Source organism: Nerophis ophidion, linkage group LG19 (assembly GCF_033978795.1).
Source record: "Nerophis ophidion isolate RoL-2023_Sa linkage group LG19, RoL_Noph_v1.0, whole genome shotgun sequence".
NCBI classification, from domain to species: domain Eukaryota; kingdom Metazoa; phylum Chordata; class Actinopteri; order Syngnathiformes; family Syngnathidae; genus Nerophis; species Nerophis ophidion.
In genome coordinates, this window is record NC_084629.1 from 48117865 (window position 1) to 48132047 (window position 14183).

At 36.5% G+C, this 14183-nt stretch overlaps 2 protein-coding genes across 2 annotated transcripts in view; both read right to left on the reverse strand.

The window, feature by feature from the left end:
- Window positions 1-2999, reverse strand: part of hoxd3a (homeobox D3a) — a 30610-nt gene extending 27611 nt beyond the window's left edge. Inside the window, exon 1 of the mRNA XM_061880191.1 lies at window positions 2867-2999. The gene's annotated coding sequence lies outside the window, so the exon portion shown is untranslated. The remainder of the gene's footprint in view (window positions 1-2866) is intronic.
- A 4620-nt stretch (window positions 3000-7619) lies between these two features.
- On the reverse strand, window positions 7620-13537 carry hoxd9a (homeobox D9a). Its single transcript, XM_061880194.1, has 2 exons — window positions 12847-13537; window positions 7620-7960 (listed from the first exon to the last, which is right to left on the reverse strand). Exons 1-2 carry the CDS (start codon window positions 13313-13315, stop codon window positions 7725-7727), a joined length of 705 nt encoding a protein of 234 aa, XP_061736178.1. The 5' UTR covers window positions 13316-13537; the 3' UTR covers window positions 7620-7724.
- Window positions 13538-14183: the final 646 nt, after the last annotated feature.

Consider the following 14183-nt stretch of genomic DNA (forward strand, 5'->3'; position numbering starts at 1 on the left):
ATCCCAGCAGAGCTAAATATAAAAATATAGACTTTGACCTTATAATCATCACTTTAGAGGAGACAACTTCTCAAAGTTTCATTCAAGAATTGCTTTAAATAGTCAGAATATGTTTGTCAATATGTTCTGTTTTGGAGTAACTAATGCTTTTTTTTTCAGGCTTCAAGTGCAGGCCTTAACTCCAAAACATGTTTTTTTAGCATGAAACTGAACATAATGTTTAAAAATGCGTCGTAGAAGTGTACTTTCATTCCTTATTCATGCACACACAAGTAAGCTTAAAATGCATGTATAATGTTTAAAATAAGTCGTAGCAATCAGTAAATATTTTGTTTCTGCACTTATTGATTTGTAAATTAGAAGTATACTTTCATTCCTAATCAATGCACATAGAACAGGAGTCGGCAACCCGCGGCTCTTTAGCGCCGCCCTAGTGGCTCGCTGGAGTTTTTAAAATAATATATGAAAAATGGAAATGATGAGGGGGAAAAAAACATATTTTTTCTTTTTTTTCTGGTTTCTGTTGGAGGACAAACATGACACAAACCTCCCTAATTGCTACAAAGCACACTTTTTATATTAAACATGCTTCACTGATTCGAGAATTTGGCGAGCGACGTTTTGTCCTACTAATTTTGGCGGTCCTTGAACTCACCTTAGTTTGTTTACATGCATAACTTTCTCCGACTTTCTAAGACGTGTTTTATGCCACTTCTTTTTCTGTCTCATTTTGTCCACCAAACTTGTAACGTTGTGCAAGAATGCTCAAAGGTGAGTTTTGTTGATGTTATTGACTTGTGTGGAGTGCTAATCAGACATATTTGGTCACTGCATGACTGCAAGCTAATCGATGCTAACATGCTATTTAGGCTAGCTGTATGTACATATTGCATCGTTATGCCTCATTTGTAGCTTTATTTGAGCTCATTTAGTTTCCTTTAAGTCCTCATAATTCAATTTATATCTCATGACACACTATCTGTGTGTAATATGGCTTTTAATTTTTTGCGGCTCCAGACAGATTTGTTTTTGTATTTTTGGTCCAACTTGGCTCTTTCAACATTTTGTGTTGCCGACCCCTGAAGTAAGCTTAAAATGCATATATTTTTTAAAAATGCGTCGTAGCAATCAGTAAATATTTCGTTTCTGCACTTATTGATTTGTAAATTAGAAGTATACTTTCATTCCTAATCAATGCACATAGAACAGGGGTCGGCAACCCGTGGCTCTTTAGCGCCGCCCTAGTGGCTCGCTGGAGCTTTTTCCAAAAAATATATGAAAAATGGAAACGATGAGGGGGAAAAAATCCTATTTTTTCTTTTGATTTGGTTTCTGTCGGAGGACAAACATGACACAAACCTCCCTAATTGCTATAAAGCACACTTTTTATATTAAACATGCTTCACTGGTCCCAGTATTTGGCGAGCGCCGTTTTGTCCTACTAATTGTGGGGGTCCTTGAACTCACCCAAGTTTGTTTACATGTATAACTTTCTCCGACTTTCTAAGACGTGTTTTATGCCACTTCTTTTTCTGTCTCATTTTGTCCACCAAACTTTTTAACGTTGTGCATGAATGCACAAAGGTGAGTTTTGTTGATGTTATTGACTTGTGTGGAGTGCTAATCAGACATATTTGGTCACTGCATGACTGCAAGCTAATCGATGCTAATATGCTATTTAGGCTAGCTGTATGTACATATTGCATCACTGTGCCTCACTTGTAGTTATATTTGTGCTCATTCAGTTTCCTTTAAGTCCTCATAATTAAATGTATATTTAATGACACACTATCTGTATACAAAAACAGATTTGTTTTTGTATTTTTGGTCCAATTTGGCTCTTTCAACATTTTGGGTTGCCGACCCCTGACATAGAAGTAAGCTTAAAATGCATATATATTTTTAAAAATGCGTCGTAGCAATCAGTATAAATTTCGTTTCTGCAGTCACTTACATGTAAATTAGAAGTGTACTTTTATTCCTAATCAATGCACATAAAAGTATGCTTAAAATGCATACATATATTTTTTAAATGCGTCGTAGCAATCAGTAAAAAAATCGTTTTTACACTCATTTACTTGTGAATTAGTAGTATCCTTTCAAATGCACATAGAAGTAAGCTTATAAATGCATATATCAGCTAAGTGTGTAAAGAAATAAATGCCTAAGTGTGTAAAAAAAAAAAAGTGTGTGTGTTCCCAGGCTGCGTCTGCTCGCCTGCGTGTGCGTCAACGTGCAAGAGGCTCCATTTTGCCGCATTGCAGCAAAGCAGTAAATACTTTCGCAGCTGCCTGTCAGACACCAGTGAAATACTGTCTTTGTTCAATTGGCCGCCATCCCTCCACGCAGATGAAAACAAAACAAAAAAACAGCTAAGAAAACCAACACTTTCTCCCAAAAAAGATAAAGAACAGACTGGAATTCGGAGCAAAATGTGTGTGTTTTGTTGCAACACACACACACATATATATATAAATATATATATATATATATATATATATATATATATATATATATATATATATATATATATATATATATATATATATATGGGGTGAGCAGCTTGGATCAAACATGCACTTTTATCCAGACATTACATGTGAAATTACACGGGATTTTAACACAAACATCCAAGAATAGTCCTGACAGACATGAGCAATCGATTACAAAAGGCATATCATGCAGAACTATTACAGTCTTTCATGCGCAAAACCAATATTAGGCACGCCATTGTAGAACCAGTATAGTATTGTATGCGCAAAACCAATATTACGCACGCCATTGTAAACAACTTTGCCATCGAGTGTTGCTTTGATTGCAACAGGAAGCTCTGGCACAGGGAAGAAAATTAGAAGCAAATACTCACACATAGCAGGACGATAATCCAGGTTTAGTCGTCGATCCGGGGCCATTTTCTCCAGAGGAGGGAGCCTGCCGGGGTGTTGGTGTCGCAGCTCCGCGGTGCGGTCACAGACCTGGATGGTGCGCATGACTGATACTTTTTAAAGAAGGCTTCGGAGCGCGTATGGACGCAGAATGAGGTGATGGAGAGAGGGGGGTGGGGGTGGGTGGGTGGGTGCGTGGGTTGCTGCGCCTGGGAAATGTAGACCGAGGACGCTTGCAGCCTCTCACACATGACCAGCGGCGTCCAATGGCAGGCCGCAGAAACACATAAAAGCGTCTACTGCCCAAGTTGTAAATTGTCCTCTCACAAAAAAAGGAATTTCCACCGCAGTAACTCTTCCGACTTTTTTTTTTTTTTTTTGGCGCATAAAGGCGAGAGGGGGCACGCCGCGTCTTTTAGAGGAAAACAAAAGTGTCTCCCCCTCCCTTTTCTCCACATTTTTGGCTTCCAGTCCCTTTTGAGTGTGAGCAAGTAAATATGGAAGTCCAACTTTCATTTCCATGGAATGCATCCGTCAAATGTGTCGTGAAGACAAGGACGGTGCGTAAACCCCGATAAGTCTCTTCTTTTGCCGCCTTCAAATTGCACGACGGGGTTTCACAATAAAAAATAAAAATAATACTAATAATAATAAAAAGTAGTGAATATTTCATTTTTTAATGTCTAAAAATGTGCTTGTGTCCTGTTGCGTGTTTTTTTTTTCCAATACCTATGACGTGATCTGCAGGATGCTTCTTTTTTTCCTGTCTAATGCCGCACTGCGGGCCTTGTACGTGCGTGGATGCACGTGTGTGCGTGCATGTGCGGATGCGTGTGTGTGTGCGTGTGCGTGTGTGTGTGTGTGTGTCCAAAGACACAACACAAGTCTGCCGTAACCATGGATGCCATTTTGCAAAATTAATTAAAAATGTTTGATGGGAACTATAGACAGCAATTGCACACACAAAAAAGAACTTGAGTGTGTGTGCGTGTGTGTGTGCGTGTGTGTGTGTGTGTGTGTGTGTGTGTGTGTGTGTGTGTGTGTGTGTGTGTGTGTGTGTGTGTTAGAGAATTAGTGGTATTACAAAATAATACAGGCTCCTCTTTATTTATAGTCTCAATCTATGTCTTTCCAAATCTGTAAATTAAATGACAACCATATTATTTTTTATTTTAGTACACACACACACACACACACACACATATATATATATATATATATATATATTAATTGAATGACACAACCGTATTCTTTTTATTGTATTATATATATATATTTTTTAAATAACATATATATACTGTATATATATACAACTATATATATATATATATATATATATATATATATATATATATATATATATATATATATATATATATATATATATATATATACTATTTAACTATATATATATATACTATATAACTATAACTATAACTATATTACAGTTACTGCCCGGTCGCTGAAATAAGTAAATGCATCTTATAAAAAAATGGGTTGGTAACATTTTGCATTTTGTCAATGTTTAAAAAATAAAAAAAAGTAAAATTTATCAATTTTATGTACATTAGAATAATATATAGATTTTGTAATACATTTTCGACACCTCCGTAAGGATCATTCTCTCTTGTTTGATTGGCTGCAAGAAGTCACGTGGTCCTTTTGCTTTCGGCCTATAGTCGTAAAAACAAGAAACAAAGGAAAACAATTCAGAATCCGAATAGTTTTATTTTTATTGCATGGAAACAACAGAGTTGAAGAACAATCCGGCTCGGTGCTTTTAAGACAACAAACAATAATAAGAAAATAAAAAATAAGAACATTATAAAAAAAATGTAAAAACATTAAGCAAGTTCATAAAGTTGTGAGTGTTCATTTTTTTATGTTTTTAAATTTGAAACACGTATTAAAAAAGAAAGTTATCATTTTTTCAAAAGATTAGATAAACCAAAGTACAAAAATGTTCATTTGGCTAATCATCTAAATCAAACTTGCTTGGTCGACGCTAACAGTGTTTTTATTACTCATATGTGCTTTAAAATACTTTAAAAGCCGTTTGTCAATAATACTTAAAAGGCCCTTGATTTCTTTTAAATGTGTTGCAGACGTCACAAAAGTGCGCCGGCCTCGTCCGTCACTTTGCTTCCATCAACACAATTGACAAGCGCCAATATATGACGTCACAGATAGAATGACGCCAGCCTGCTTTTAAAAATATTTTAATTCCAAGTTGTCTTATAAGTGCTTTAATTTAATGAAATAAACTCACTTCTTTGAAAACATGAATTGTACTTATTTAAATTAAATAGCCGTCCACCGTTTTAACTTGTCACGTTTAAAAATTATTTTAATTGATTGATTAATTCATTGATTAACGCTGAATGGCAATAGTTACCTAGTTAGTCAAATAATGAACCCCAAACACTTTAAACTTTAAAGTTTTAATCCATATATAGTCGTTGTTTCTCACACTTTACAATACACATTTAACTTGTATAATTTATAAAGTTTTTTTTTTACAATGTATTGATTTTATATTTCCTGTATTTTATATTATTACTTTAAACTGTTTTATATATATATTTTTTTTATTCTTTAAAGCGTCTTTGAGTACTCTGAAAAGCACTATACCAAATAAAATGCATTATTATTACTATTATAAGTTTTAATATTATTACTATCATTATTATTATTATTATTCATTTATTGATTCCTTGCAGGCATATTTACATATTTATATAGATGAACAAAAAAATAGGAATACAATTTTTTAAAATGAAATAAATGAAAAACGCGAATAAATAAAATAAAATACAAACACACACATTTTGAATGATTATAATATAATACGATTAATGTTCCCTTTTTATCTACAAATGATAGCATCTCAGCAAAGCTTGCAAGCTATTATTTAATCACTTTAGTGTTGCCTTTTTCGGACACAATTGTATTCCAAAGTTCTGTCAAAAAATGCATTCTATTCAAGCAAACTGCCAATTAATCTGGCAATATTAGCAAAGTGTTCAAGATGATTAATTTGCCTGTAAGTAATATGCTGGAAGAGCTTGCCTTTGTCCCTGTTAAAGTTTTATGAGGCTTGAGTAAAGAGTCATTGGGGTGGAGAGCAAATAAAGCAGCATCATGACTGGTTGGTGGTCCGTGCAGCAAACAGCCACATGCAGGACACTCTTCCTGATTGGCAAACAGTAGGTTCATGGCAGAAAAAGAAAAAGTCTAATGAACCCATTTCTTTTAATTTTCCCTGCCAGGCTCTCAGGGTCACCCTCATTATGGAAAATAATACACCTGATATATAACTTTGTAATTTATTATTTGACAGCTGCAGGATTTTTATGTTTCATGCAGTCATTAACCGCTTTGAGAAATGTAATCTCATGACACTCATCGCTTTTATGACGAGGACTAGTGATGACCCTCCTGCACACTCTGGTGATCAGCTTTTACTCCTTCTCTGCTCACTAATGTGAGACGAAAAGAGAAAGACTCACCCAAAGAGGAATATAAATAAAACACACTAAAAACATGCTGGGTTATTATGATATATATATATATATATATATATATATATATATATATATATATATATATATATATATATATATATATATATATATATATATATATATATATGTATATATATATATATATATATAGATATATATATATTGATATATTGATATATATATATATTGATATATGTATTGATATATTGATATATATACATATAGATATATTTAAATATATATATATAAATATATACTGTACACCCTTTCTAGATATACAAAGATTTGTATCACACACACACGCACGCACGCACGCACACACACACACACACACACACACACACACACACACACACACTCGTGTTTAGTATTTCTGACCTTCTGGATATCTCAGAAAAATGCCCACCTCTTTAGGACCACCCTTTCTAGATATACAAAGATTTGTATCTAACACACACACACACACACACACACACACACACACACACACATATATATATATATATTTATTTATATATATATAAATATATATATACCTGTTCGTGTGGCTTTTTAAGGTCTCCAGCTTTAGAATATTTCACTTTTTGCACCATTTTACAATAACAAATAATTATTACCCATCGCATTATTAATGCATCATAATCACCACAAAATATTTGATTGGTATTTTGCCAGGTGTTGACACAGTAAACGGCTCTATTAGCTCAGACTGGAAGACCTAGAGCGCCCTCTAGCGGCGCGCGTAAAGCTCCCTGCTCAGTCTTTGTCATTGAAAAGAGTTAACCAGTATTTGAGACTTTTTCCAGACTGGGAAAACATGAGTAAATATACACTTAGTCACGTGATTTACTATTTATCAAAAGTGGATTTATGTTGATGAAGGAGACGCGGGGGTGTGATGTCCTGTCCTGCCAGACACCCGAGTGTCCACATTTGGTTTGTCCAAAAGAAGGCCTGAGAGAGTGAAGCATCTTTGAAAGCGCTGCAATTACCGGGCCAATAAAGTCATTTAGTCCAGACGTCTGGCCATCGCCATGGTTTTATTCCTTCCTGCTCTAAAGTCATTAGTCGCACAATGATGACACCCCGCCAATAAAAAGTTACCATCTATTCATGATGTGGGGGTGCTAATATTCAATTAAATGATACTTAAATACCAGCACCTTTTCATTTGAAAAACCAATACATAAAGAAGAAACGGCCACGGAAATGTGAGTGGAAATTGTTTATGTACAAATACTTCTTTGTCCGCCCGATCCGAAATGAAATACATAATATTGTTGTATCAAAACATAATAAAAAGGAAAAAAAGTCCTTAATTGCCGCCTCTCTCCCGGTTCATCTTCTTCATTTTCATCCTGCGGTTCTGGAACCAGATCTTAACTTGCCGCTCGCTGAGGCTGAGGATGCGGGCCACCTCGTAGCGGCGCTCCCTGCTCAGGTACATGTTGTACAGGAACTCCTTCTCCAGCTCCAGAGTCTGATATTTGCTGTAAGGGCAGCGCTTCTTCCGGCTGGAGCGCGCGTGGATCCAGTTGGCTGCCGGGTTGCCTGCACACACACACACACACACACACACACACACACACACACACACACACACACACACACACACACACACACACATTGTTGTATTTCTGTCCTTCTTGAGACCTGAGAAAAATGCCCACCTCTTTAGGACCACCCTTTCAAGATATACAAAGATTTGTAGATTTGTATCACACACACACACACACACACACACACACACACACACACACACACACACACACACACAAACACACACACACTCACACGTTTTTGTATTTCGGACCTTCTTGAGACCGGAAGACACGTTTTTGTATTTCTGAACTTCTTGAGACCTGAGAAAAATGCCGACCTCTTTAGGACCACCCTTTCAAGATATACAAAGATTTGTAGATTTGTATCACACACACACACACACACACACACAAACACACACGCACACACACACACACACGTTTTTGTATTTCTGACCTTCCTTCTGGAGACTTGAGAAAAATGCCGACCTCTTTAGGACCACCCTTTCTAGATATACAAGATTTGTATCACACACACACACACACACACACACACACACACACACACACACATTTTTGTATTGCTGAACTTCTTGAGACCTGAGAAAAATGCCCACCTCTTTAGGACCACCCTTTCTAGATATATAAAGATTTGTATTTACAACATTAATAATATATACATACTATGCAAATATAAAACAGGTAAGCTTTTATTTGATAAAAAATTAAATATATATATATATATATATATATATATATATATATATATATATATATATATATATTGTTTGTAATTGTATTTTCAATCGTCATTAATTACTTCAAGTTATTACAGTATGTCACTATATACATATTTATTTTATTTTGTTTGATTAATTTTGGCCATAGGGGGCACATTTCAATTTCTTACACACACTTGTTATTTCATATGATGGCCAGAAGGGGAGCACTTCAAATTTTTTACACACACTTGTTATCTCATATGTTGGCTAGAGGGGGAGCACTTCCATTTTTTTTTACACGTATTTGTAATTTTATATGTTGGACTGAGGGGGAGCACTTCGAATTTTTATTTTTATACACACTTGTTATTTCATATGCTAGCCATAGGGGGAGCATTTCGATTTTTTTTTTACACACACTTATTTCATATGTTGACTAGAGGAGTAGCAATTTTATTTTTTTACACACACTTGTTATTTCATATGTTGGCCAGAAAGGGGAGCACTTAAAGCAATGTTTTCACACACTTGTTATTTCATACGTTGACAAGAGGGGGAGCACTTCAATTTTTTTTCTACACACTCTTGTTATTTCATATTTTGGCCAGAGGGGGAGCACTTAAAACATTTTTTTCACACACTCTTGTTATTTCATATGGTGGACAGAGGGGGAGCACTTCGATACATATATATTTTTTACACACACTTCTTATTTTATATGTTGACCAGAGGGGGAGCACTTCGATTCTTTTTTTTGTTACACACACTTGTTATTTCATATGTTGACCAGAGGGGGAGCACTTTTAAAACCGACACACAGTCAATTTGAAAAATCCGTCCTTTTTGGGACCACCCTCATTTTGATAGATTTCACCACCAGGGGTGCAATAGAGATCTCTATTTCCGAAAGGAACTAGCGGTAGAAAATGGATGGATGGATGTATGTAACGTGCTTAAGGCCGATGACAAATGAGTCACAGACCACAGATTTGGCAACCTGGCTGTAGAAACTAACTGTTAGGGGCCACTATAGTCTTAGTACTATAGTACATCGGTCCCCAACCACCGATCCGGGAACCGGTACCGGTCCTCGATGCATTTGCTACCATATTTTCTTGGAATGAACTTTGGCCTGTCCTACTAAACACACCAATACGAAGGTTAGTAGATGTATATTACAACTCCTTTCTTAGAGTACTTGGGACAATGCACATTAATGGACATACAAAATGTTTATGTACCACATTGGAGCCAAAGGCAAAACATTTTTCAGCTTTTTTCATCTTCCATACTTAAAAAGACGGTCTGTCCGTAATAATAATAACATAAACAAAGTGCAGACTAGATAAAAAAACAGTAAGTAAAAATGCGTCAAACTAAACATGGGAACACAATTGTTGCTCAACTAGCCACAATTGTGTTTGTTTTTTGAAAGTGACAAGTTCAGGTATATATTTCCGAGTGTCAGGTAGAGAGTTCCACAGTTGTGGTACTTTTATTGAAAAGGAATAGGTTATCTTATGTCAGCGCCGGAAGTCGTAAAATCAGCTGTTCCACTCAGGACTGAATACAAAGTCCCAGTCTGTGGAACGCTCTCCCTGACCACCTGAGGGCACCACAGACTGTGAATGATTTTAAAAAAGGCTTAATAACCATCCATCCATACATCTTCTACCGCTTGTCCCTTTTGGGGTGCTGGTGCCTATCTCAGCTGCATTTGGGAGGAAGGCGGGGTACACCCTGGACAAGTAGCCACCTCATCGCAGGGCCAACACAGATAGACAGACAACATTCACACTCACATTCACACACTAGGGACCATTTAGTGTTGCCAATCAACCTATCCCCAGGTGCATGTCTTTGGAGGCGGGAGGAAGCCGGAGTACCCGGAGGGAACCCACGCAGTCACGGGGAGAACATGCAAACTCCACACAGAAAGATCCCGAGCCCAGGATGGAATTCAGGACTACTCAGGACCTTCGTTTTGTGAGGCAGACGCACTAACCCCTGTCACACCGTGCTGCCCGGCTTAAAATCCCTTCTTTTTTTTAAAAAAAGCCTTTTTTTTAGATTTATGCGTGCTTAGTAAAGTTTTTTATATTTATTTATTTTTATTATCTTTTTATTTTTTTTTTAAATACACTGTAGCACTTGGAGGTTGTTTGCTCAGTGTAAAGTGCTTTTTATAAATAAAATATATTATTATTATTATTATTATTATCAATAAATCAATAAACAAATCCTGACTTTGGTGCAATGTTCACGGACTCTAGTATTTTGGCTCTCCGGACAGACTAACCTCCTCCAACCTTCGAGGACAAAGCTACGAATAATGGGAGACCAGGCGTTCTGCTCCGCCACTCCCAGTCCGTGGAAAAATCTCCCTGACCACCTGAGGGCACCACAGACTGTGGATGCTTTAAAAAAAAAAAAAGGCTTAAAAACCCTTCTTTAAAAAGACAAAAAATATATATATATATTTTTTTATATATACATGTCATTTCTAGTTTTTATTTTCATTTATCGTCATTATCTTTTTATTTAATTGTTTAATATACTGTAGCACTTTGTGGTTGTTTGCTCCATGTAAAGTGCTTTTTACAAATAAAATCTATTATTATTATTATCATTATTTTTAATTTTATTAAATCAATAAACAAATCCTGACTTTGGTGCAATGTTCATGGATTTTAGTATTTTGGCTCTCCGGACAGACTAACTTCCTCCAACCTTTGAGGACAAAGCTGCGAACAATGGGAGACCGGGCGTTCTGCTCTGCCGCTCCCAGTCCGTGGAAAAATCTCCCTGACCACCTGAGGGCACCACAGACTGTGGATGCTTTAATTAAAAAAAAAAAAAAAAAAAAAAAAAAGGCTTAAAAACCCTTCTTTAAAAAGACAAAATATATATATATATATATATATATATATATATTTTTTTTTTAGATGTATACATGTCATTTCTAGTTTTTATTTTTATTTATTGTCATTATCTTTTTATTTAATTGTTTAATATACTGTAGCACTTTGTGGTTGTTTGCTCCATGTAAAGTGTTTTTTACAAATAAAATATATTATTATTATTATCATTATTTTTAATATTATTAAATCAATAAACAAATCCTGACTTTGGTGCAATGTTCATGGATTTTAGTATTTTGGCTCTCCGGACAGACTAACCTCCTCCAACCTTCGAGGACAAAGCTACGAATAATGGGAGACCAGACGTTCTGCTCTGCCGCTCCCAGTCCGTGGAAAAATCTCCCTGACCACCCGAAGGCACCACAGACTGTGGAGGCTTTAAAAAAAAAAGGCTTGAAAACCCTTCTTTAAAAAAAATAAAAATACTTTTTTTACATATATACATGCTAGTTCTATTTTTATTTGTATTTATTTTTATAGCAGTTTGAGGTTGTTTGCTCAATGTAGAGTGCTTTTTACGAATAAAATCTATTATTATTATTATATCAATGAAGAAATCCTGACTTTGGTGCAATGTTCACGGACTCTAGTATTTTGGCTCTCTGGAAAGACTAACCTCCTCCAACCTTTGAGGACAACGCTACGAACAATGGCTTTCTACTCAGCTGCTTCCAGTCGGTGGAACATTCTCCCTGACCACCTGAGGGCACCACAGACTGTGGATGCTTTTTTAAAAGGCTTAAAAACCCTTCTTTTTTTTAAAAAATACTTTTTTTTTTTTTTAGATATATGCGTGCTTGTTCTTTTATTAAATTTTTAAATACACTGTAGCACTTTGAGGTTGTTTGCTTTTTACAAATACAATCTCTTATTATTATTATTATTGTTAAATCAACCAAAAATAGTCCCTACTTTGGTGCAATGTTCACGGACTCTAGTATTTTGGCTCTCTATTAGATGCGATGGTTTTTCGGTCCTAACTTGTTCACCGCTCTTCATACGTTGTTGATGTCTCAAGAAAGGTTGACATACAAGAACACACACACACACACACACACAACATGGCTGAAACATTAAAGTCCCGACTTAATATTTCCATCCAGATGTTTCCTTATCAGCATCTATTTGAAGAATTCCAGGTCAAAAAAGGGCGGGTTCTGTTCTCCGGGACACTTTAATGGCTGCGTAAAACGTGGAGTTTTACGCAGCTGTAAATCAGCCCGGCGGGTTATTTGCATCACGCACGCACTTACTTGGGTCAACGTGCTTCTCCTCCTTGGAAAGCTCACTTCCACCGCGCGCCTTTTCCGGACCCTCGGACGCGCCACCACACGGCGGCCGGCTCTCCTCCGGCGGGCCTGCTGCCTTGCTTCTGGGCGGGGAGGGAGCAGCCGCGGGCTTTGGGGGACGTCGACTGGGGGGGAAGCTGTCGAAAGGAACGTGGTCGGCCAGCGGGTCCATCCAGGGGCGCACGCCGACGCATCGGCCGTCCGAGGGCTGCGCGTAACGGTGGTAAATCCCCGGCGGGTGAACGGATTGCCACGGCGAGGAGAAGACGGCGGATTTAGGCGTGAAAGTGCAAGGGGAGAAGTCAGCGTGGTTGCCGGCGCCTGGCGGCCTTATCGGGGCCATGGTGTGCGGGGGCGGCATGAAGCGAGCTCCGTACACGTCCTCCGGTCCCGCGCCCTGCAGCACCGCGTCCACGTAACAATTGGAAGACATTTTTTGGTTTCGGTACTCCAAATAAAACAACTTGCCCCGCTAAAGGAAGCTCCTCTCAGTGAACAATCATAGTATTTTTTTTTTTTTTTTTTTTTTTGCTGGCCTGCAGCGACACGGATTGGTCGCGTGGATCACGTGATCATATTTTACCAAATTCTGACAGTAAATCAAGCCTACCCTCTTTTTTTTTCTGTTCCCCACTTTCCATTTCAGACATTATCCGAAACATTTTTTTTAAATCAAATCTAACCTATTGCTTAGTTGGACTGGAAATATTTTAAAACACAATCGCAGCTTGTCTTGTTAAAAAAAAACAACAACAACTTAATAGACTTAAACTTGGTAAAGTAATAACATTGTAAAAATTAATAAATAAATAAAAAATATTTGACCACAAACATGCATTTTCTGATGTACTTTGATTTCTTGTGAAAAAAAAATCACTGAAATTTGAGTTAATAACAACACTGGCCGGCTCCTAATATATATATTTATGAGCTTCCATAAATGTTTTATGAGGTGTGCGTGATTATTATACATGCCACCTATAAAAAGAAAAGGCTTGAGGAAGACCATCTGCACGTTGCACTTTAAAAGTAGCTTTTAACTAACTTTTTTGTTTACATGTTTGTTGGGCAAAAGCGAATTTATATCAAAAAATAAATAAAAATATATTTTTACACAAAAGCATAACCCCGTAATTTAATGTCAAATAAAACACGCTTATTTTGAGTATTTATTGTTCTTATTCAAACCAAATAATAATTTAAAAAAAACGTTGTGTACTTTTGGCATTTTTCAGTAAATACAGTGCTTATGTGAATGATAAACATACAAAATAAATCATTATTGATGTAATATAATGTAT

Excerpts from the sequence above, each read along its gene's own strand:
- hoxd9a (XM_061880194.1), bottom strand. The coding sequence starts at position 13,315 with ATGTCTTCCAATTGTTACGTGGACGCGGTGCTGCAGGGCGCGGGACCG. Across the intron at positions 7,961-12,846 it reads GGAGAAGCACGTTGACCCAA|GCAACCCGGCAGCCAACTGG; the intron begins GTAAGTGCGTGC and ends GTGTGTGTGCAG.